The following is a 24,107-nucleotide window of genomic DNA, read 5'->3' on the forward strand; positions in this document are numbered from 1 at the left end:
TCTGTTACAGGTTCTTTGTTGGAAAGGTTATAACCAAGGAAAAATTACATATTTCCAGAAACACAAAAATAATTGGTCAAGCTGAAACACAGAAGCTCCAAACTTCAAAGAACAGACAGACGTCTTGTTTCACTTTTTTTGATTTTTTTTATTTGGGAAAAGTGCTTCTTACAAAAGGCAGCTGCAAAACAATACGTTATAGACCTCAGAACAATTTCTCATTCCATTTAAAAGTGAAAGGAGAGGCAGTCTAGGGGACAAGAGCAGCAGGAGAACAGATCACGGGGCATCCACAAGTCAATAAAAAACAGCAATAATGTAATGCGAGGTTAAAATTCCTGTGCTGGGGCTTTGGTGGCAAAGTAATTTCTCAATGCAAATTACAGCCAGAAACTGCATGACTGCCTTTGTAAGCAGTAACTCACGTAAGCTGAACAGCTTTACCAGGCAACCTGCCCAGCTCAGATGCTGAGAGGCACATGTACCTCAAACCAGCTGAGAGGCACAGCCATTTCCTAGCGAAGCTCACAGCTTAAGTGGTTACACCAAGTTCTAAAACTTAGAGAGCAATAAAGCTAGAGGGGCCTCTCTGGTGTTACTCTGACCCCACCCTGGCTAACCGGATTTCTGCTCCTGGACAACCCTAATCATCCACACAAAAGAGAGCTGGTGTTATCAGGGAGTGCCATCAATTGAGTTAAGCAACAGTTAAGATCACCGCCACAGGCTGGGCTGAGACCACTAAACCAGTTTTATGTCCAATTAGAGGCTAGATTTCATGCAGGAAGAGGGGATGAAAGATGGTTTTGTTATTTTTAACTTACACAGAGTCCCCTCATCCTTGAGGTCCAACTCTGCATTTATCTGTATATACACATAGAGAGTTCTCCTTTCACAACGACATTTTCCTTTCATGCTAAACACAGTAAAAACCCAGAACGTTCACACCTGGTTCTGGTTACACAGTAGTAATAGTAATGTGCAAGTAAACAAGAGACCAAAATCACAAATGAATATGTGTACATGAGGGGGCTGGAACGGAGCTGATGCCAGAAAGAAAGTATTGTTATCTAGCCTGAAATCAGAAATATTGGTACAAAGACAGAAAAAAAGGCCATCAGCCAATTTACATCCCCACTGCATGGCCACTGCTCATTTTTGTATCTGGGCTCTTCAAAATGAGTGTGGAAGTCCTGTAAACACTTTAACCCTGGAATTGGGTGAACTCTGTTGGGTACACAGATGAAGCAACAAACCTAAGCTAACTGTTTGACAGTTAAATTCATTTTTACAAAAACTAACATTTTAAAGATTTATTTCTTGTTATTTGTTTAAACAGAGGAAAAACAACACTCCTGGGGTGGGAAGGGATGGGAGGGGAAGAGACAGACCCTGGGTAAAAGTTATTACAACAGCACCTGGAATTGATCGGCCTGCCTAGGAGAAACACAGGCACTGCCACAACACCACAGGTAATAGCTACTGCCGGAAGCCAAGACGACAGTCCACACTCCACTGACAGGTGCTATAGATCCAAATCATAATAATCTTCCAGCTCATCATGAAACAAGTCCCACTCATCCTCGGAATCTGTTAGCTCATCGTCACCTCCTGCTGCCAAGAGCATAAGCAACATCTCACCAAGCTCGAAGGTCACCACCTCATCTTCATCGGTCTCAAATGGATCACCGTTCTCTCGCTCCTCGATGAACTCCCAGAACCGATTCCTCCGCTGGGCCTGCAAATGGAACACATGCATTTCCCCAGGTGATCAAGCAGTACAAGGTAGGAGTCTTCCCAGAGGCTGACATGGTACAGACCCAGTGTACTTTCTGACATGCAAGAAACCATGTTTTCTCATTCAAGGAGATACCAACCTCTAGTAACATTTACCCTCACACAGCCCTGTGAATGCTGCCCAACATTTCTACTTTTGTATCTTGGTATACTAGGAAAGCTTTTAAAATTGACTGTTTTCATCTTGGCCTTCAGCAATCATATACTTCAGACTACCACCTCCTTCAAATTCACCATAACAGAGTTCTATTGGAAGCAGAAAGAGGCAACATTTCCCTCTCCTCAGGGCAACTGATTTAACGCATGCCCCTCTTACGCTCTCTTTGTATAGAAAGGACAAAAAACAGCAGCACTGACCCGGTATCTACTTGATGCTCCTACTTTGGGTCTCTGTGGCTCCTCTCGGCGGCCATCAGGATACGCATGTTTGTAAAAACAGTTCCCTCCAAATGGGCAGCTCCCACGGCCTTCATCAAAATACCTGCATGGCTTGTTGCTGGAAAGGAAAATATCGCAACCCTTACTCACAGCAGACTCCAGCCAGACTTCAGAATTGCTTTTACCTGTAGTCCAAAAGGGATCTCAGGTACCATTTGGAACTGACGGCATTTTGTCAGTACAACACCTACACGCAGAAATCACGTAGTACACCATGTGTGCGGGGCAATGCATGCACAGGGACACCGATGGCTTACAGTGCACAAGCTTGTACTACCTTATGGCTACGCGACCAGTGTTTTGTGTACAGAAGGGAAAGACTGAGGTCAAAGAACACAGGAACAGCTGTGCAACTGTGTGGTTGCATGCATCTGTGAGCAGATAGGTAAGGACACACTACACACGTGGTGGTGGAAACGAGGCGTGACAGGGCTTTACATCAAGCCCTTTCTTCTCCAAGTGTGTCTTTATCACTACTGTCTCGACAAAAGGCTGCAGTGTTCATACCTCATTGCCTCCTTGTATTTCTGAATGAGTTTCTGCTTCTCTTCCTTCTCCTCCACCCAGTACTCACTTGGAATGACAAAGTTAGATGTGATCCGACATTCTGGGCAGGACCTGGGGAACGAACAGACTGTGCTGCAAAATTCCACATTACAGGGTGCTCTCTCTCCTATATGAGAATTCATCCATATGTCCATCTTAAAAGCTCATTGTACCCACACACTTGCTGTATGGGCTTTTCAATCTAGATTCTCTTTTACACATGTAGATAACCAAAACGCTCTTATTTAAGAACACAATGGCAGCTGGTCAGCTTGTCTCAGAAATGCTTGAAAACACACTTCACACAGACTCCTTTTTCTTTAGAATTAAATACATTTATTTTGGTTTGACTTCTATATTTATTTGATTTGAACTTTTTTTTAGAACAGCCTTTAAATGGAGAAATGTTTTGTCAACTGATTAATGAACTGGGATGGTAATGAATTAAGCAGCATACATTCTAAAGTGGTTAATCTGTTTTCAGACTCCTGGCTGGGTGCCCAAGACATAAAACAGTAACCACCGGACAACATGCTACTAAATCCAAGTTATTTTCCTACCATTAAGTGAGTTTTGAAAACTTAACCCGTATTAACCAAATCAAAGTGCAAATGTTATTCTTAATTATTTCACTTCCAAACTAAGGTTAGTACACATTAAATGCAGCCTTTGCAGTCTGCATCTGGAAGTCTGTTGCAAGTTGTCACAAGTTACTAAGTTCTTCCATAGGAACAAAGCACAATCGAAATGGGAAAGTGCCTCACTTTATAATCTTGCTCTCAAATTGTTTAGCACTCCTCCACTTGCGGATGCACTTGAGACAGTAAGTGTGGCTGCAGTTGGAGAGGATCCCAAAGCGGCGCTCACTAGGATTAGCTTTCTCATACACCACCTCCATGCATATCCCGCACACCATGTCTTTACTACGCTGGACGGCAAATGAAAGCTCCATGTCCTTCTCGTGAGCTTCAATGCAAGACTGAAAAGGAGAGACAAAGAAAACGACTACAGAGGCAACTGGTCACCTGGTGAAATCTAAGAGGTTTTTAAGCTCAGTTTTACTCTGTTGTTTTGCATGATGAATGGAGTACAACTAAGCTGAAAAATCTTTATCCTCAAAAGAAATATTTGCTAAAATAGCAGGGAACAATTAGTTCAGACTTGAAATTCCTTTCTTCAGACCCTGCTTTTAAACATAAGGCAATCTAAAAGGCCATCTAGTTTTAGTAGGCAAAGAACAAAGCTTTAGTATCTTTAGGAAGACTGCTCTCCAAGCATAGATAAGGAAACCCAGCTGCTTTTGAATATGGCCCTGGCAGGAAACAGTCCAGTTTACAACAGGAATTTCATTCACTGCCTGACCTGCACATCCCTTCAAATGAAAGGAGATTAGTGACAAGTGATTGTGGGGAGCTAGGAAGCAATAACTTAAAGCTGTTTAACACCAGACAGTTGTTTGCTTACCTTTATGTGCTGGGATCTCTGTGCAGCATCAATCGGATGCAAGACCTGCAGTCCGCACATATCACACACATCCCCATGAATATACACGCAGTTTTCTCCGTAACGACATTCTCCTACTGCAGCATAGGGGCACAGCTCCTTCTTTATCTCCACGTCTACCTCCTGCTTTTCATATTCTTCTTCAATCACCATTTCCTCCAAGGGTGCTTCAGCACAGCAAGGAGCAGCTGGGAACAAAATTAAGGTCAGTAAGTAATACATTCAGATTTAAAGCGCTGGCAGTGAGAATACATTATTTTAATGCGAAGTAATCTTTGTATAGCCCCGGCTGAAGCTACCCAAAGAAAATAATAAAAACAACCAACGGTCAGTTCAGTCCAAGTTTCACATGCCCTCAACCTGAACTAACAGTTATTTTCCCACTCAAGAAACCATGACTAATTTCTTTATCCTTCAACACAGACAAGACCAGAGCAATCAAGATTTCAGTGGTCATATTCAGATCCATTTACAGGTTGAAACTGCACTAGAAAAATCTCACGAGTCCTCAGCAGTTTAAGCACACTTTTATACAAACTCTTGTTCAGCAACAACTAAGTTTACAAATCCCTCACTACTTTGAGAATCAATTCCACACTGGCTGAAGCTAACAGGCTTTTTCCTAAAAAACTACACAGCTGAAGCAATAAAGGATTATCCAGCATAATAACATGAGAGTATGGAAACACCACACCAGCAGTTCCTTCTATGCAGGTTAACTAGTATGTTGTTATTCGCCCTGAACAGCAGACTTTCACTTCTAGACTCCCTTACACCTATATGAATGACACAAAGGCTGTGTTCACACCTCTCACCAAACTATTTCTAGATATTTGCCAAAAACCCTACCCTAAACAAACAGCCCATCTATCAGTCAGATACATAAACCTAACCTTAAGAAACTGAAATTCAGAGTGTTTTAACTGCATACTAAGCTAGGTAGTTTTTCAAAATCCCAACTAAGTAAATTCCCTTACCTTATTCTGAATTGAACCAAAATCCGTATCATTTCCCTGTGTAGACAGCTTCTGCTTAACATTTCTCCCTGTACCTCTTGAACATATGCTTGTCTATGTCACCACAAGCAAAACAGCCTTTTGAGATCATAAGTAGGATCACAAGACAAAGGCAGTCAGTTTGAAACTAAAGATATAGTAAATACAGGAGAATGAAGAATTACTATATTCAGAATAAACACCAGGAAGAACAGCAAATTGACTTAATTTATATAACTAGTAGCTGTTATAACAGTAAAAAGTAATCTATGCTATCAGAAAATAACTTTTGTAAGTCATTTGAGCACTAGATTTGGACAACTAAGCAAAATCTATCAAAGGTGTACTTAGATCAGTATAAATAAAGGACAGACTTCTAAAAGAATCAGACTGCATGCTCACACTTTTCATTCCCATGGAACAAAGAGATACAATAGGCATGTACTAGTCTGTTTGCTTTTGGACATATAGAGAAAAAGAAGAAGCAGGTCCTGGAGAGCTCACAGTTTTGGGGGATAAGCAAATATTGAGGATCAGTATAGGAAAATATTAGCAGCTTTCAAAATAAGTTCAAGTCTGCTTCCTGAACCATCTCTGACTTTAGAGGTCACTGACACTGAACTTGGGTCAGTCGGTTTGCTAGAAAGACATTTTTCAAAAGCGAGTGACAGAATAAAGAGTCAACTCTCAACCTGCTCATCTTTCAGTAAGATATTCCCAACAACAAAAAATTTATTACATCTTCTTCCCCATGAGTCCTAGTGAACTGGCACCAAGAAAAGTAACACATAACCATATAACAAGCTCTACCTGCTCTTTGAGTAGTTGAACATACTATGAAAATTTGTATTTACTAATTGAAAATCCCCCTCTCCAGTTTGAAATCCATGGTCTCCACTTTCAAAGTAAGTAACAAAAATCACAGCTACCAGTCAGTTTCTATTCCCTCAACTGTCATTTCTGCCAGTGTTCCTTCAAGTTAATATTAGATTTTTTTTTTCACCTAGATGATTCACATGAGTTCTGACATCTTGTTTGACACTTCCTAAGGACGGAAAGTTTAGTACATTGTAGTACAGATGGGAAAAAGCCTACTAGACAGCTAAATACAGCTGAGTTTCAAAAGATTGAGTGATACAGTACTACTTTTAACAGGGCTGGCAAGATGATCTTTGTTTAAGGCAATCCTATAACCCTGGAAAATGCAGACTTTGAAAGAAGAGCCACATTTGAACAGAAGAGTTGTCCAGAGTCACCTACACTCCTCTCAAGGATATATTTTGTAAAACCTTTATTCAGTAAGGGTTTTATTCATTAAAAAAAAAAAAAAAATAATTACTTTAGGTTCTCTGAGAATAAAGGCTTTAAAGTCTTAACCCTTCAGACACTGACTTAGAAACCTATTTATTTACTATGCTGGTCCACATGAGAGAGCAGACCTTCACATCTAGGCACAACAAAAGTATAGATGTGTTACTTAAAAAAAAAACAACAAACAAGCCACCATGAACAACAGCTACTTAAATTAATAAACACAATACACAGTATAGCTACTAAATTCCATCCCAATCCACAATACCATCCTTGCACAAAAAAGTACAATCAATTCTTCATGACTAGATGTCTAGACAACAAGGTATCTATCTATGAATTGACGGTCTTTAATAATGGCTCTGGGTACTTCTACAGTATGAGAAGGTGGGAGAGGAAATAACATGCTAAAAGTGACATTAGTTTTCTAGTCCCAGCCTTCTGTGCTGTCCCAGCACTTCCCCAGCGAGAACTGTATTTCTATGAAACAAAAATTAAATTAGCATTTCCACTTCTGAATACCTCAGCTCCCATAACGTAAAGCCCTGCATGCTTATCTCATGTATCTACTGCACTGTTCCTCCTACAGTTTTGCCTCCTCTTTGAAAACAAAATTAGGGAAATTCACAAGACTTCATCACCTCAGTAGCTCTGAATCCATCATCCCTCAGAGTACCATTTACTTTGCCTTCTGTTCCCAAGACCACTCAGGTGGACCCAATCTCTTTCTTCTCACGGCCCAGTTCACAGTCAACAGGATTATATTCACATCAGCGAAAAAACTGGTTCATTACCTTAAATTCACACACCACCTGCTTTCACTCTAGGACACTACTTCATAGCATCAAATATGTTCATCTTGCAGCAGCAGGGAACAGCTACCCAATTCAGAATGTTTCTTACACTTCTGCCTTTCTACTCTGTTATTCCAGAACATCTAGCAGTAGTAGCAGCAGAACAAATGCAGAAGTGTGGTGCATCTGTATATCAAACAGGTGATACCTGAAGAATTGTCCCTATTTTCTTTGCTAGGCCCTCAGGTCACCTTCAAGATATTAGGTTTAAGCCCAAATCAGAGAATCATCTGCATTAGCAGAATGTCCTGTCTTACAGTAAAAGATGAGCACTATAGACCAAGTTACATGAGGGGTAAACTGCCAACTCCAAATACTCAGCATTTATTAAGACAATTGGAAACACAAAGGCTTCTAGCCAATCTTGAGAAATAGATTCAATTTTAAAGTTTCCAAGTACCTGTATGTTTCTCCAGGCATTTGACAAGAATAATATATATATATACTAATATATACTTTAAAGTATACACCGTGGTACATACCACACACATCTTCCTGATGACTACAGTAAAATTCTTTATTTTTACAGCCTAAACAGTGGCTTCAGAAAAGTTTTTAAAAAGCAGCTTTTAAGAAGTCACCATGGGAATCAGTACCATGTACCACTATTCAGACCAGAAACAGCTGAACATGTTTGTACATTAAAATACATTACATTTCAAAGGATACAAAACATAGAATTTGGAACAAGACTCAGAGAAGGCACTGTTATTTAACTTAATATGTGGCAGCCACAAGTTTCCACGACAAATAAGCCTGACCCCCTAGAAGAAAGAATTGCTTCAGTAAAACTTAAGGTATAATGAAATGCTCTTATGCTTCAGGAATTTCAGAGAAAGCACCAGCTCTCCTGTAAGAATTCAGGCATATTTAAAAGATCTCTGGCTGTTCAAACCAGCAGTTAATTGATTCCCAGCCATTAAAGGGGCTGAAGCCCATGAAAAGAGATTAACAAAACAGGACTTGCTCAACTTAAAAAGTGATCTTTTTGTTATCTTCAGCTACTTAATGGAAAAGTATAGAAAACAAACAAAACCCAAACAACACAGAGCCAGACTCTTCTCAGATGTACACAGGGCAAGACAGAAGGCAAGCTGAGGCAGAGAAAAATCCAATGACATATGAGGACAGAGTTTTTCCTTGTGAAAGAAGTCACACACTACAAAGGTTGCCCAGAGATTATGGTGTTTTGAACATCTCTGAGGATAGCAATTCAACTAAACAAAGCCCTTTGCAACCTGACATAGCTGACCCAGCTTTGAGCAGGAAATGAAATCTAGAGGTCCTTCCCAATCTAAATGAGGGATCCTTTGTCTCAATGAACACAGAAGCCATATTTTTTTATGACAGTAAGGTGACATAGTAACAGGTAGAAAACAAGTTTTCATTCCTTTGGACTACACCGACATCACAGATACACCAAATAATTCCATAATAAAACTTTTCAACAACACTAGCAAAATGTTGCTCCCATTCCCCTCCTCAAATCAGATCAGAGCAGGCTCCAGTAGCACCCTGTAACATTGAGAAGGTAACTCCTCTTTTCAGATCCAAGAACCTGAGTAGTGCTGTAGAGATAAATAAGTAATCTGAGCACTGTATGACAACTTCAAACTCTTCTGGACACAAAGTGCCCATTTTAGATTCACAGCAATAAGTCTTCAGTTTTAGAGAGACAAGTATTAAATTATGCTAAAGCAAACACATTCAGCCTGTGTTTCACCTAAATTTCAAGTCTTTGTGCTATCTTTCTGCAAGGATAGCAGATGACAAGTATGCTAATTAAACAGTCTGGTCCCATATGATTATCATCTTCAATTTCATTCTCAATGAGCTGTCACCATATTAGAAAGTCAAGTTTCAGAATGGTAACCAGGATAAATTATTTTCAGCCTCTGGTCATGGGATTCATGAAGGCAAGCATTAGGTTTCAATTCATTCTTCAGGAATCTGTACCTCCACTAGAAAACCTTTAAAAGATTGGGAAAAAACAAACACACACCACCCCAAAAAGCAGATTGTCTTTCCAGAGTATTGATATTAATTGCACCACTATCATTTTCTTCTCCAATCACACATGCAAATTACACTTCAAAGACAGAGATTCACCAAGTCATTCAGAGCTGTAACAGAAGGAAGCCAGTTATGGCGAGACTGTCTTTAAGTTTACCTGGTTTCAAAACATTAGGATGCAGCAGCAACTGATGTCGAACAGTCTAACTAGTCAAGTTGGAAAATTCAAGCATAAGTTAAGGAATGATCACTTGAAGTGCTTAATAAATAAGCTATACTCAACAAGCTATACTCAACAAAACCAAAAGCACTAAATTAAATACACTATATATAAACTTTTGACCCATGACAGAAATCTACTGTCATCCCATGATCAGCTTACCACGTCCACAGTATGGCTGCCCAGGGACAAACTCTACAGCATTCACCCAATCTTCAGCACCTACTCCTGCAGCTGCCAGATCTATATTTTCATCTTCTATCTCAGCAATAAATTCTTCAACTGTTTCAGGGAGCGATGCGAAGTCTGAGGACACTGAGGCATAAATTTCTTCATCTGGATTCACATCAGTCATTTCTTCCTGTTTCAGTGGCTTGGTATGTTCATATCTAAAGCGTTAAAGTAAATCATGTCAACTCTTCACCAAAAAATACCCCCACAAAGAAGCCCAAAGGATTGGAAATAAACTGATTAAGATGTAAACAAGCTATTGTGAAGAATGGCATAGAAATGGCTTCAAGAGAAAGCCACTAATGACCCTTTAGAGAGAAGTGCTTCCACTTGAGTCACCTGTCAGCACTGCTTAAAGAAATAGAAGGTACTCCATGATTCTCAAGGAAATGGAGCAACATTGGCAAGTGCAGCCAACACCACACTTCTTCCTTCTGGATCTGCGTAACTTTGTGAAAGATCTTTTTCAGCTATAACAACCATTAAAACAAAGCACTGGAATAAGCTAAATTTTGAACTAAACCTTCAGATCACTTCATTACAAAACATTAAACTAAGATTTTCCTTTTTCTTTTTTTTTTTTTTTTTTTAAATGAAGCATATTCAATCAAGATTACTACCAGTAAACAATATTACTACTAAAAAGGCTTTTAGTGAGAGCAAAAAATGGTTTTGGACCACTAAAATATTTATAAAATTCTGTTTATTTTGTCTTTATTACATCATTTTAAAAATCTGTATTTTTGTTTATGTTTTATAAGGTACATAATATATATTTATAGATTATATATATCTGCTACTGTATTGATATATGTATCAGGGGATGCTCAAAAGTTTTCGTCTGATGGGGTGCATGATCAAAAGTTTGGAGACCACGGATCTACGTGATCAAGAAAGCAACACTGGCAGAAGCCTACAGAGAAGCTTGCTTCTGTTACCCCTCATACATAGTAACTATATAATAAACGTGAAAGTAAAGCTAAGCATGAACTACCATATAAAGTCATGATGCGAATATTTAATCATACATTAGAGCTGCAACAAGACCATATTAAAACTCCTGATAAATTTTAATAAAGTAAACTTAAGATGATGCAAACTTCCCTAAGCCTTCATAAAGCTTTGCTAAACTAAGAAGCATTTGTTTCCATTCTTCACACTTTTTTTTTCCTTTTTAACAATCACAGAACTATAGAATAATTTTTGTTGGAAGAGACCCTCAAGATCACAGAGTCCAACCATTAACTACTCTGGCACTAAACCATGTCCCTAAGAACCTCATCTACATGTCTTTTAAACATCTTCAGGGATGGTGATTCCACCACTTTCCTGGGCAGTCTGTTCCAGTGCTTCACAACTCTTTTTGTGAAGAATTTTTTTCCTAATATCCAATCTAAACTTCCTCTGGCCCAACTCAAGGCCATTTCCTCTCATCCTATCACTTGCAATTTGGGAGAAGAGACCAACACCCTCCATGCTACAACTTAATTTCAGGCAGTTGTAGACAGCGATAAGGTTTCCCCTCAGCCTCCTTTTCTCCAGCCTAAACAGCCCCAGTTCTCTCAGCTGCTCCTCATCAGACTTGTGCTCCAGACCCCGCACCGGCTTCAGCACCCTCCTCTGCACTCTCTCCAGCACCTCAATGTCTATCTTGTACTGAGGTGCCCAAACTCCAACACAGGATTTGAGGTGCAGCCTCACCAGCACAAGGGAAAAACTTTAAAGGTATAAGCTAAGTCATACTACGTTTTCTTAACATAGGGCCATTTTGTACAGGCAACATTTTAGAACCTACATGACTATGCTCCCATTACTTTTCCAAAATGGCAGTTCATGTGTCAAAGTAGCAATTCCTGAAGAGACAGACACATTTGGACAAAAACCACACACACATATACCACCACCACCACCCACACAAAACAATGAAACCAAACACATAAACTACAAAGCCAAAACCTTACCTGTTCAGGTTTTTACGATCACTTACCAAACGCATCTCGATTCTACCAGTTCAGCTAGTTTGAATGTAGCCTCAGATTTCAACTAATTCATGTGCTTATGTTATTAATAAACAAAAAACCCACACCTTGACAACCAGTATTTTTACAAAAAACAGTTCTCTTGCTTGCTTGCTTTCACTTATGTATTTCTACAGCAAAGAAATGCTATAGTGTTTACCAAGAGAAGACAGTTTGTGAAAATAAGCTATTTCTATAAATGTCTGAAGTTGCAATGATAGAGGAAAACACTAAGATTTATTGCCTTTCTCTGAGCTCTCTACTCAGGGACTCTGTGTGAAATAACTCCCCTCCAGGTTGGTCAGTGGAATTACTTTACCTGCAACGATCTCCATAAGCACAGCATCCTCGCTGATAATACCTGCACACCATCACAGACTGACTGGTGGAGAGATCATGGGAGTAGCGACAGTTGTCCCCTTCCTTGCAAACTCCATGCATGAAATATCTGTAGGACACAAGATTACTGTGAATTAAGGAGAAGCAGTGAAGCTGTAAAAAAAGCACTTGGATGACAAGTTACTTTATAAATCAAGCTATGCTGAATTAAGACCACCACTAATGACTCATGGGACCACATACTAGTAAAAACATACAAATAAGAATGAGAAAATATGAAGCCTTAGCTATTCCAGTGAACTGTGCTGCACACTTAGGGACTTCAGCTTACAAAAGCCTGAAAAAGACCTGCAAAACAAATGTTATCCTGGGCTACAACACAGAGAGGAAAGAGTCTTTTCTTCAACAAAGTAGATGGGGACGAAGTTTTACTTATAGTTCATGTGTTCTGACACCAACAAAAACCTTAAAAAAGCCCACTACTGAATCCAAAAATCAAAATCAGCCACACTCTAATCAAGTTTCCTCAGAGCTTAAATCTATTTTGAATTTGTAAATAAGTCAATCAGAAGTAATTTCCTTTTCAAGAATGCAAAAAGTATTTGTGATGGATAATTACATCTGACAAAACATACACATTCATTTTTTGCCATAGGAGTCAAATAATCAGTAGAAGCACTTTGCTTCAATACTCTGCTGCCTGTCTTGAAAGAACTGTGTGGCTTCAAAGCTTTTAAGGACAGTTTACTGAATTTTAGCATGTTAAATAAAGCAAGTTTAACTGGGCATCCTCAAGTTCAGCTACTCAAGAAAACTAAACTGTCACTTCTAATTTGTTCTAAATTTTAACCTAAAAGACACAAGCTTCTTTAAATTCAAGGCACTGCAAAAAAGCCACAACAGAAAACAAAAACAAATACCCACGACCAAACCCTAAATTTATGTAATAAATTAGTTTATCACTATGTCTACCAACACTTCAGTTTAGAAGAGAAGCAATGGCCCCCAGATATCGAGTAAGTTGTAAACTCTGAACTCATTGGAAATAGCAGGACCTGGCAAACAAGAAAACTTGTTAGGTCTTAAGTCCCATGCAAAATACCACTTGAGGGAAGACTGAGAAGCACATCCCACCCTTCTAAGCCAATCTTGCACACTTTCACCATTTAGTGTTGGTATTATCACACCTACACAGGCAGCAGGATCATGTTCTCCAACCCAGCTGACTGTGCAGCCACACAGCACTACAGCCAGCACAGGAGACATAAGGATCATTTTTCAGCAGCCCAAACTAAGATCAGGATAGCTCCTCACAACACAGCACATTCAAATAGACATTACTAAACTTAAAAGGTGTCAAGTTTTTGATCTGCATGAACTTCTACATAGGTACTTAGTCTGCTATATTTTTAAGAAGTTAGATAAATCAAAGTGAACAATTCACCAAAGCTACTTATGTAATCCAGTACTAGGGATATATTAAAACCTGAGGTGTATCTTAAGAGGGCTCATAACCCTCCATCCACAAAACCAGTCATGTATTCAAGGTACTAACAAGAAAAAAATCTGAAGTGGTTTTATAAACCATCAGCTGACAGTTGCCATCAGGCTGCAATTCACACTCAAAACAACCTGTCTGTACACTGTAGCTGCATAGTAACCAGATGAAAAGTGTGGTCCTACATAAAAAGTGGTATAAGACCAAGATGAGGCTCTGCAGGATATTCACCCCAGAGAGCAGAGTACCCTAGTCAGGTTTGCCAGGTGGCTGCACAAACAGCTATGCCAGCACACCACCAGCACAGGGTGTTGAAAAGCAAAACAAAAAAACTGACACTCCACAACCAGCACTCTCCACTGTGAACAAAAAAAAGGAAAAAAAAAACCCAACCAAACAACTTCCACCACCCTCACACCAACAGAATATCACCACCCACCCACAAACAAACCCACCTCAAAGCCAAAAAACCACAACCATCTATGAACTCATGGAACCAGAACATAACTGGAATTTCTGGCTTGCTTTTAAGAAATGGGAGTCACACCAATAGGGTGAAAAACAATTCAGGTGTTAAATGTTCTTTAACAACTGTTATCTCCACCCTTTGCTTATTTCCACACAGCATTGCTTCCCCCGTGTGTTGAAACATGCAATTTCACAGCCACCTGATGACTGAGATCAGAAAATGGCTTCAGATGTAACCTGACATTCCTTTTGCTGCCCCCGTGGCTATTTTTAATCTAGATCAGCCCCACTGCTACTCAAGCCAACGAAGTGCTGGGACATCACTACAGCTGAAATAAGTGACTGAGAAGGCACCAGCCCCAAGTGAGGACTTCTGTTAGAAAGTACTTGGACAACATATCTGAAATACATAAGCCTCAAAAAAATCAGGCTCTCCCACTGCTTGTTAGACAAAGGGTGCCACAAGTTTATATTAGAAAATCCTCTGCCAATACAGGTTCTATATAATTCTGTTGGCACAATTAATTACATCAAGATGATAGGCTACAAAGGGAAAAAAACCCCACAAACTTGAAACACTCACAAGCTCAATTTAATTCACACATCACTTTTAAAGGTCTGCAATCCTACGCAGCAAAGTCAGTATTATTTGAACAAGGCGGCTGGGGTGGGAGGAAAGAAAAACGTATTTCTCTATGGATTACACCAACTTTCACCCCCCACTCTGCTCTAAGGTAAGATTTTTTTTTTTTTTTACGTTAAGGTCACAAAGAATTTAACATTTATGTATGAAATTGCTGTGTTTGGCTAAAACATGCTTTAGTCATGTCAAAAAATAAACAGAGTGCATTATTTTTGGTGAAAGGTAACAAAACTTCTGTTGAAGTGCGTTTTCACAGACACAGAGTATTCAATTTAACTGTAACATTATGGAACAGCAATACCAGCCTCTTGTTTCTGGTTACAGGAAAAAAGGATCTTAAAACCAAGAAATACATTAATCACTTGTCTCACTCAGTGGCATGTAGGATAGCTGAAATATGCATTCTGTTCAAGCACACAGAGAACACATATAATTTCATCTGAAAAAGTAAAACTGGTTCAAGATAAGTATATAACTGGATTTTGAGTGTCTACGATGCTGTTATCCAAGAAGCACATATTCTGGCAACACCACTCTCTGCCTTTCCTATGCAGATATGCCAGCATAATTTGGTGAGGTTGCACAGGGAACTAGACCAGAAAACTCAAGAGTCCAAACCCAGATCCCGGTTCAGCATGTATGGAACATGAGTGATACCAACACACAGAAGTAATAATTGCCTGCACTGGCATTTTGTACCTAGACATGAGTTGAAATGTTTTTCAGTTATAGATGCCTTGATCAAAATAGCATAACCTGATTTTCATGGGGTACTTGAAAAAAAGAGCATAGAAATCAGGCTTTGCATATCCAAAAGTCTCAAGCTGTAGACAAAGTGGGCATTTTTTGGAAACACAGAGAAAACATTTGCCAAAGGCAATGAAGCTAATCGTGTCTCCATCTCCCTGGAACTCCAACCACTGGTGAGAAATCAGATCTTACAAGTGCTACAATTAATTTACCAGAATACTTAAAATGTTCAAGTTTATCTAGGTTTCAGCCACCTTGATTTCCATAATGCTTCAAAGTATAATAATCTACTGAAGATTTTTGTTTCCACTGCTAAAATAGCATTATTTCTACAACTTGTCATAAGCTACAGAAATGTAATTTGCAATGCCTTTATCAAAAGGACAATGCTGTGTTAAATACAAGTAACTGCAATATAAAATCCTGAACACACTAGCTTCTTTCAGATGCTTTACCTCTGTAATCCTATTAGTGAAATCAATATGCAATACTTCTTTCCATAGCTTTTGAAGCTTGCAATGCTTTCACTTATTCAGGTGTGGTTTGTTCTTTACTTCAGGTCCACTTAATCCTGCTTTCAGGTAACCCCATTTTGTTTATTAAACTACTGGTTTTGCTGAACTAGAATATCACACCCAGAAACCTCCTTCAAATCTCCTTCAAAAACTGAGACACTGCCATAACTGGCAATCGGGGAACCTCAGGATGACAGCCAACTGCATTCATTAGCTTCTTCAGGTGTCACACAGAGACTAAGAATTCTCAGGCAAAAAGACAGAAGAGGCCAGGCATGCGCTGTTCTAGCACAGCATGTGGGCTTTCAGCCAAGTGAGTAGTTGGCGGAATTCTATATGAGTTAGTAACCTTAAGAAAAAGGAGAAAAAAACGTAGGTCTTAATAGCATTTATCTCCTCATTCCTTCTTCTCCATAATCTCCTTCAGCAAGAACCAGCTGAGAAACAGGCAATACAAGCAAGCTGTTGAGAGGTTTGCACTCCACACCTCATCACTAGTGCTGTACTGAATTAAAGAGGCATACTTCACTGGTTCAGATTCTTCACGTTAAAAGAAAAGATAAATACCTGATCTAGGTTTTCTGAAAGAACAGCAAAGACGCAAACAGACGGACAACTCTCAAAATACATCAAATAGTTACTAGGGATTTTATGTATGTTCAGCTGCTAAATAAGAGAAATGTAATCTATTTATGTCAGCTTGATTACCTTAACTATTATTGCCTGACATATGGAAAACACAAATATCAGGAGCTAACAGTGTCAAGACTTTGAAAAAAATGTTGTTTACATCACTGCTCACTAAAAGCACAGATCCATCTGAAACTGGAAGCAAAGAGAAGCTTGGTAAGGACCACCTTCCTTTTTCTTATTTCAAACATATCAATAACAAAAGGATTAGAATAGTAAATAAAGAGTAGCTATGAATTACAGTTTTACTCGCCTGCAATTCATTACAGATTAAAACATTATAAATTATTACACACCATAAAAGTAAAATGCTAAACCATAGACACAATATAAGAAAATTATTTCTCATAATCTCTTAAGGAACATGAATTCTTACATTGTACCCTGAAACTTCTAACCTTTAGCTGCAAGAAAAGCAGAAAGGTAACATCTGCAAAACTAGATGTCTAGGAGAAATCAGAGTCCTTCATTTTAGTCACTTTGTCACTCACTCTGAGATATCAATCACGCACCCCAAGGATATAATGCTGGCATAATAAAACTCATTAGTCAACCAGCTTATCAGATCAGGTATTCAAAGCAGCATCAAGAACTTATTCTACCAATTCTAAAACTTCCAGTTCTAATAAAGCAGTATTCCCCTCACCAGCCATGAAGTCCTTGTACTGAAGAGACTACGATCTCCCAGAAGTTTTCCAGGCAGCATTTACTGTCACCCGTATGAGTCAAGGTAAATAAAGCCTATAAACAAATAGAATTGTGCGGTGCTACTCAAAACAGAAACTGCTCTATCTACTATATTAAAAACATATTTTGAAATTCAATCCCTTTATCTCACAGTTAAATCCTCAAGCTCCCTTGCTAAGATAAAACCAAACAATACTAAGAAATATATTTTATTGAATATTAATACATCCTACTGCAACCAAACTAGAAAACCAAAATTATTCCCAGAAGCCGAAGTCGAATTTGTTGATTTCACTTTAAAGTCTGAGGAAAGCTTCTCTGCCTACAACTTGAATGGCCCACTAAAAATAAACAAGTAAATAAGAAAGCAATGGGGTAACTGGGAGGATTAGCGAAAAAGACCAATGAATGGGGAGGTTCATTAGGTCCAAAGCTGAAAACTCATTTTTATTTAAGTTCACATTAAAGCACACTAGCCATTAAAAAGAGTAGTTTTAACTTCCCACTAGTCCTGAGTGCTTGGAAATGAATATATTCGTTAGACAGACTCACTGCACGACACATTAAACACTCACTGCACTGCATGACACTGATGAACTTGACTGCTTCTGTACTATTGCACTCACTCTTTTCAATAAATTGATTGATTTTGTCTGTTGCCTGAGAAAATATATGTATATGTATCTCTCACCGATCCATCTAACCTAATCGAGCCCTTCGATCTTCGGAAATAATGAGGCAATCTATATAGAGGGAGCACTAACCTATACTCCTGCAGCTCACTTAAAAGCTGAGCTAAGCATAATTCCCGGGCATTTCCTCATCACCGGCCTACGTTTAAGTGCCATGCATCAAATATTAACCCGGTTATTCACAAGCAAAACTCTCTGCTTGTGGAAGCACCCGGAGAGAGCTGAGAAACAGTGCTTCTCAAACGGCCACGTTAACTGTGCATTAACCAAAATAAACAGTGATCGTTAACAGGAATGGTCCACATACTGAAAGGCGTACTTAACAGCACAAAAGAAAGACACAGCAAGCAATCGCACTGTGAAAGCCAAGCAACGGTTCTTAATACTGCTATTTGAACCTGCAATTAGCACTAATGGAAAAATATGCAGAAAAGATCTAGATCTCGCATCAAGATCTGGAGCCTCTTCAGTTCTGCACAGTGGACGGTCCTTTTTGCTTCCAAGTGGCTTGGAGTGCATTTGCTCAAAAACATTCAGGTTAAACGTAATTTACAATTTTATTTTTAAAATAACTTAAAAAAAATCAGAAGATGCTCCCTGACACTAATCTTGGATTACCACTTACTATCATATAAACTGACTAGCATTTCTATATTCACAAAAGCTGTTTCATATTCCTTTCAGCTAGCAAATAGGTCAGCATTATAAGTTTAAAAATAGTCCTTCTGGCAAGCTCTAAAACATGCAGGATGATTTCCATTACCACATATAAAATATTTATCAGAAATACAGTTTAAAGGAAAATACAAACAGAAAGTGACGCAGCATACAGAATCTTAACGTAACACAAGTAGCGGCACTCCTTACATTTTTCAGTCTATCATGAGTTACTCCCGTTCTCTGATTTAATAAGTAATTCTTGCTATATCAGTCACGAAATTATTTCCATTTAAAAATTTTTATTCGAAACAACAAGCACTTAAATAATTTTTTTATTTCCTGCTGTATCGCGTTTTCTGGAAGGCGGTTACAGCACTTCCGCTCCACAGTCTCCTTCACACCGGCCACTGCGGGCATATTTTCACACAATGAGTAGTGGCCTACAGCATCTCACAAGGAGCCGGGAAAGCTTCCAGACCCCCCGGCACGGCAAGGGGACAGTATCCCCACGCCATCTGCACAGCGGTGCCACACAGAACACCCTCCCGTAAGGCAGAGATTGAAGAAGAGCCATTATCCGTCCCGCCCCCGCCCGCGGGTTCGGCTCCGGGAGACTAGGCCCGCAGCGCGTTCGGCGCCAGCCGGTACTTCCGGCAACGGGCCGCCGCCGCCTCCTCCTCCGCACTACGGCCCCCACCAACTCCGCAGCAACGGTCGGTTCCGCCCGGAACGGCGGCAGGGCGCGGCGCGGCCCGACCCGCGGCGCAGTTTGCCGCAGGCCTCCCTCAGGGCGCCGGGCGGGGCGGGGCAGGGCGGCGGGGGGGGGGGGGGGGGGGGAGAGGGGGCGCTGCGGCCGCGCTCTGCGCGAACGTGACCGTGGGGGGAGGGGAGCGGCGCTGAGGGAAACGGCCGCGGGGTGGGGGGGTGGAAGGGAAGGGCGACCGCGGCCGCCCCCACCCGCACACAGCAGCTGCGGACAGCGCGTACCTGCAAGTGACCTGCTTGGTCCAGCCGCCTCCTCCCGGCCCCACGGCGTCTGGCGGCACAGCTGCGAAGTCGAAGGCCGCAGCCGTCGCTCCCGCGGCCGCTGCGGCGGATGCTTCAAAGGCCGCGGCCGCCGCGGCGCCGGCCGTTGTTCCCAGAGCCACCGCCTCCGCCATTACTGTTTATCCCACACAGCAGCAGCCCCGGAACTTCCGGGAGCACATCCTTCCGGCCGGGCGGACGGGGCGCAGCCGGGCGGCGGTGGGGCAGCTGCGCCGCTCTGGCGCGCGCCGGCTCCGCCCCGTCCCTTCCCTCGCGCAATGCGGGCGCCACCTGCGGCCGATCGGGCGGCTCCGATTGGTGGAGAGGAACGCCCGGGCGGCAGCGCGTGGGGGAGGGGCGTCCGCTGCGCGCGGCGCTGCCCTTGTCCCCGCGCGGCCCCGGCGGTTTAACGGCGCGGCTGGGACCCCAGCCTGCTGAAGGGCACTTTGACTGCGGCGCTGGGCCTCAGAGGCCGCCTGGCTCCAGTCAGCCCAGAGGAGTGGCAGCTCTCGCCTGACGGGGTGGGGCCTCCGGAGACGGCCTGCTCGGGCCGCGCCGCTCGGGCTGGTTCAGTCAGCGGCGGGAAACGGGCCTTGCTGCGGAGAGGAAAACGTGCAACGGCAATGTAGAGCCGGCTGCGGGCGGGGCGGGGAGGGGAGGGGACCGAAATGACCCAGTGGCGCCTCAAAAGCCCAGACTGAAAGTTGGCACTAAGCAAACCGCAGAGCTCAGACCTGCTGCTTTGGGCTGAGGAGCATCACGTCCTTCTGCCATAATAAATCCTGGTTGTGAAACTGTTGTCTCATTTGCATTGTACCTTTGTCTTCCTACTGCCAAGAGTCGTAAGCCAAATACTAGACACAGCCCTAAAAGGCCAAGTCAGAAGCAGGGATGCAGAGGCAAAGTGAAGACAGAACTCAGCCAGTGCAATGCTAGAGATTTTTCATATCTATTTGCAAGTAAAATCACACACATCTAAGCTATCAGTCACCAGGGAAAAATACTGAAATTAAGCTTTCGTTTTAAACACAGACAGTAGTACACCATCCCAAGATGGCAGGAGCTTAGGAAGTGCACTAGGGGGGTCAGAAGAAGTAAGTCTGTTTCCAGGTTGCCTTGAAACAATGACTTAAATGCCCTCAAGTGACCTGAGGAATGAGCTACTGTGAGTGCGCTTGCTGGCGTGTTCTTGAGCATGCGGAGATGTGACCTGGGCAAACAGAACTCTAAATAAAAGCAGTTGAAGCATACGTACAGATTATAACAGACTTCAAACCGAAGTAAAGGTATGCATCAGAAAAAAAGGACTGCCAAAAGCTGAATTTCACAGGATTTGGGGGACAGAGGTTGGGACACAGAGATGCTTAGTTCTTAGGAATGAACGTGGTCGGTTGTATAAGACCAACCTTCACCCAAGATAAGGAGCTGGCGTCAGATAAAGACCCAGATCTGTGTGTGCTATGCGGCATTGATAGGAGCAGCAGCTTCCTCCCTCCTGACACCAGCAGCACAGTGATCGATGCCAGAGTGCCTGTAAATTCAGTTCCACAAACCCTTGTTATGAAAAAAAACAGGATCTTCAATTGAAAACTGAGCTGCCAGAATCAGGAAAACATTTTTTAAAAAAGTCATATTAATAAGAAGAAACACATTTTCCACACCTGATTCCATCACAGAGCATTTTTCATACTGTGTTGAACACAGAAATGTAAGTTCAGAAACTGCACCAGGTTTGTGTTTTCAGTCTTATTTTCGCTTAGAAACAGCTGGAGAAAAAAATACCTCATGTTAGGAAAAAAAAAATCAAATACTTTTTCATCAAGCCATTAAAATAATTTGGAAAGTTGTTGTGGAACCATTAGAACAACCATGATAATCTCCTAGTAAAAGTGCAAGAATATTAGTTTTTAAAGACAGGTTAAATCGCTGAAGACTGAATTTGTCAGGTTTTTGTATTGGTTAGATTGTTGCCTTACATCAGAGGTGTCAAACTCATTTTCACTGGGGGCCACAGCAGCCTCGCGGTTGCCTTCAAAGGGCCAAATGTAATTTTAGGACTGTATAAATGTAACAGTCCTAAAATTACATTTGGCCCGCGAGGCAACCATGGGGCTGATGTGAAAATGAGTTTGGCACCACTACTTTACATAGCAGCCTTGGCAAGACAGCTGTTTCTATGCACCACTGTTCACACAAAGGTAAAATAAATATATGGCTAAATGAGTGTGTTCTGTATGATTCTGTGAGTCCCTAGTATACCTCCGGGATGCTGGTGGCCTCAAAGCCTCATAGCTGAGAGACACCAGTAAGGACATTCCAGCTTGCAGAGCTCCTGCAGCTTCATAGACTCTTAGAAATCAGGTACACAAGGCAGATGTGCCAGCCTGACAAAATTAATGCAGAGCTTCTCGTTTCCCTAATGCCTTCAGGAGTGACAGACCTGAGAGAGAAAAGGTTTCAGTAACTCAGGTAGGAACCACTCACAGACAAAAATGCAATGGTGGCCCCAGGGCCCAGCTCCCAGCAGGCAGCAGGAATTTGCTGTGAAGATTTCTTTGTTCCCAGCCTCTCCTGTTTTACCCAGCAACCTGTTTAATATTAACCTCTGCTGCTGAGGCCCAGAGGGGGGAGTTCCAACAGAAAGCTCTTTTGGTCATAGCAGGCAGGCAGCACTGGAAAGTCGGACGCTGCAGCAAGCAGAGGGGTGATTTACACACAGCTCCCGTGTTTTCCTACAAAAACTATAATCGTCAGTGGTTCTCTGGGGGTTTCTCTTTTCCCAGTCGCTGTGATCTTGTCACCCTAGCCTCTATACCATCATCAGCCATACATCCCATTTTGGAACCATGCCGGGAACAGCATGGCCAGCCTGCTTCTCAGGGACTAGCAGGGGTCAAACTGGCCCCTTCTCTCCCTGGTTTAGCAAGCCTCAAGTGGCTTTTCTAGTAGAGCTAAAGATGAGGTTAGCTCTTGAAAATTGCTCAAAATAAAACTCTTGTTTCTTATTTCTCAAAATAAGCTTTTGTTTTCATTGTAAGAAACCCAGAAGACAAATCCGAAACCTGGGATGTGCAGAGGACTGGAGGAGTGCCATCAGAGAGGTGCTTGAGTGGCCCTGTTTCATCTCAAGAGGCCTACAGTTTCATATTGGAAAGCTGAGCTAGAAATCCAACAGGCTGGTTTTCCATTTCTTTTAAGGAGAAAAACGGCAAACAGGGCAACACGCTCTAACCCCTGACTTCATCTGATACAGCAGACTGAACTGGGTGCCTACTGCACAGGATCACATTGATATGATCTTGATCTTGAGAGCTGGAAACTGTGTGACTGACTGGCTTGATTACTAAATCATCATCTGGTAGCATGCCAAAAATGCGATAGCCCAGATAGGTCCCTACAGTATTGCAGTCTTTCCAAAGAGATCTCATTGAAATTAAAATGATGTAATTATATTTTTCAAAAATATAATTTTGCCTACACATTTTCTTTTCAGTACATCTGGCTACCCATTCCCCCAGGAAAAAGATACCATTCACAAAATCTTCAGCATCCATTTATGGTATCTGAGGATGCAATCTATCATTCCTGCAATTAAATTCCCTGCAGACTGCATAGCAGAAGTCAGAGGTGGATTGTCTTTGTAACTTACCAAGCTTTGTTTGAAGTTTCCTTTAATGTGTTTATTTGAAAAGATTGGAAGGATGTAGAGAATAAGATGACATCCATGATTGCAGAGTTAAACAAAAGATGCAAAAAACTTACTTTGAAAGGGACAAGTGTAAAGTGTGAATACTGCTTTAATAACCCATGTTTTACAATTTCCTGGTGAACGGATTGTAGTAAAATCTGTTCCCTGATACTGATTACTTCAACAATACACTAGCATTTACTTTAGCTAGTTTTATGTTATGCAGGGAAGTTTTATAGAATCATGTCTTTTTATTCTATAAAGCAATCCCTTCATAGTTAGCCATTTAACCCTGACCTCTCATGTTTTCTGCAGAATATAAAATTGAAACATGCGTAATATCAGTGCATTAGATCTCAAAGTATCATGGCTTTCTTGTGAGGGGATTTATTAATTTCCAAATCTTCGTTCAAAGCCACTCTAAACCTATTAGAATAGATTGTCTTTACAGTAGAATACTGGAATATTTTTTTTTCCGTGAATGCAGCTTGCATTCTCAGTGTAATCAGGCATCTACGTCGTGCA

The 24,107-nt window shown here is 41.2% G+C and overlaps 1 protein-coding gene across 1 annotated transcript; it reads right to left on the bottom strand.

Annotated features, from left to right (window-relative positions):
* Positions 1-124: 124 nt before the first annotated feature.
* Positions 125-20,131, bottom strand: MKRN1 (makorin ring finger protein 1). Its single transcript, XM_065840069.2, has 8 exons — positions 19,856-20,131; positions 12,246-12,374; positions 9,840-10,066; positions 4,246-4,472; positions 3,546-3,760; positions 2,743-2,853; positions 2,155-2,293; positions 125-1,738 (listed from the first exon to the last, which is right to left on the bottom strand). Exons 1-8 carry the CDS (start codon positions 20,026-20,028, stop codon positions 1,526-1,528), a joined length of 1,434 nt encoding a protein of 477 aa, XP_065696141.1. The 5' UTR covers positions 20,029-20,131; the 3' UTR covers positions 125-1,525.
* Between the last annotated feature and the right edge of the window lie 3,976 nt (positions 20,132-24,107).

This window comes from Patagioenas fasciata, chromosome 1 (assembly GCF_037038585.1).
Source record: "Patagioenas fasciata isolate bPatFas1 chromosome 1, bPatFas1.hap1, whole genome shotgun sequence".
Classification (NCBI taxonomy): domain Eukaryota; kingdom Metazoa; phylum Chordata; class Aves; order Columbiformes; family Columbidae; genus Patagioenas; species Patagioenas fasciata.

What these genes read in the sequence shown, in the direction of transcription:
- MKRN1 (XM_065840069.2), bottom strand. Translation starts at nt 20,028, where the DNA reads ATGGCGGAGGCGGTGGCTCTGGGAACAACGGCCGGCGCCGCGGCGGCC. An exon ending in AAATACAAGGAGGCAATGAG is followed by an intron (nt 2,294 to 2,742) that starts GTATGAACACTG and finishes TTTCCTTTCCAG; the next exon opens with CAACAAGCCATGCAGGTATT. An exon ending in GAGCATCAAGTAGATACCGG is followed by an intron (nt 1,739 to 2,154) that starts GTCAGTGCTGCT and finishes TTCCATTTGCAG; the next exon opens with GCCCAGCGGAGGAATCGGTT.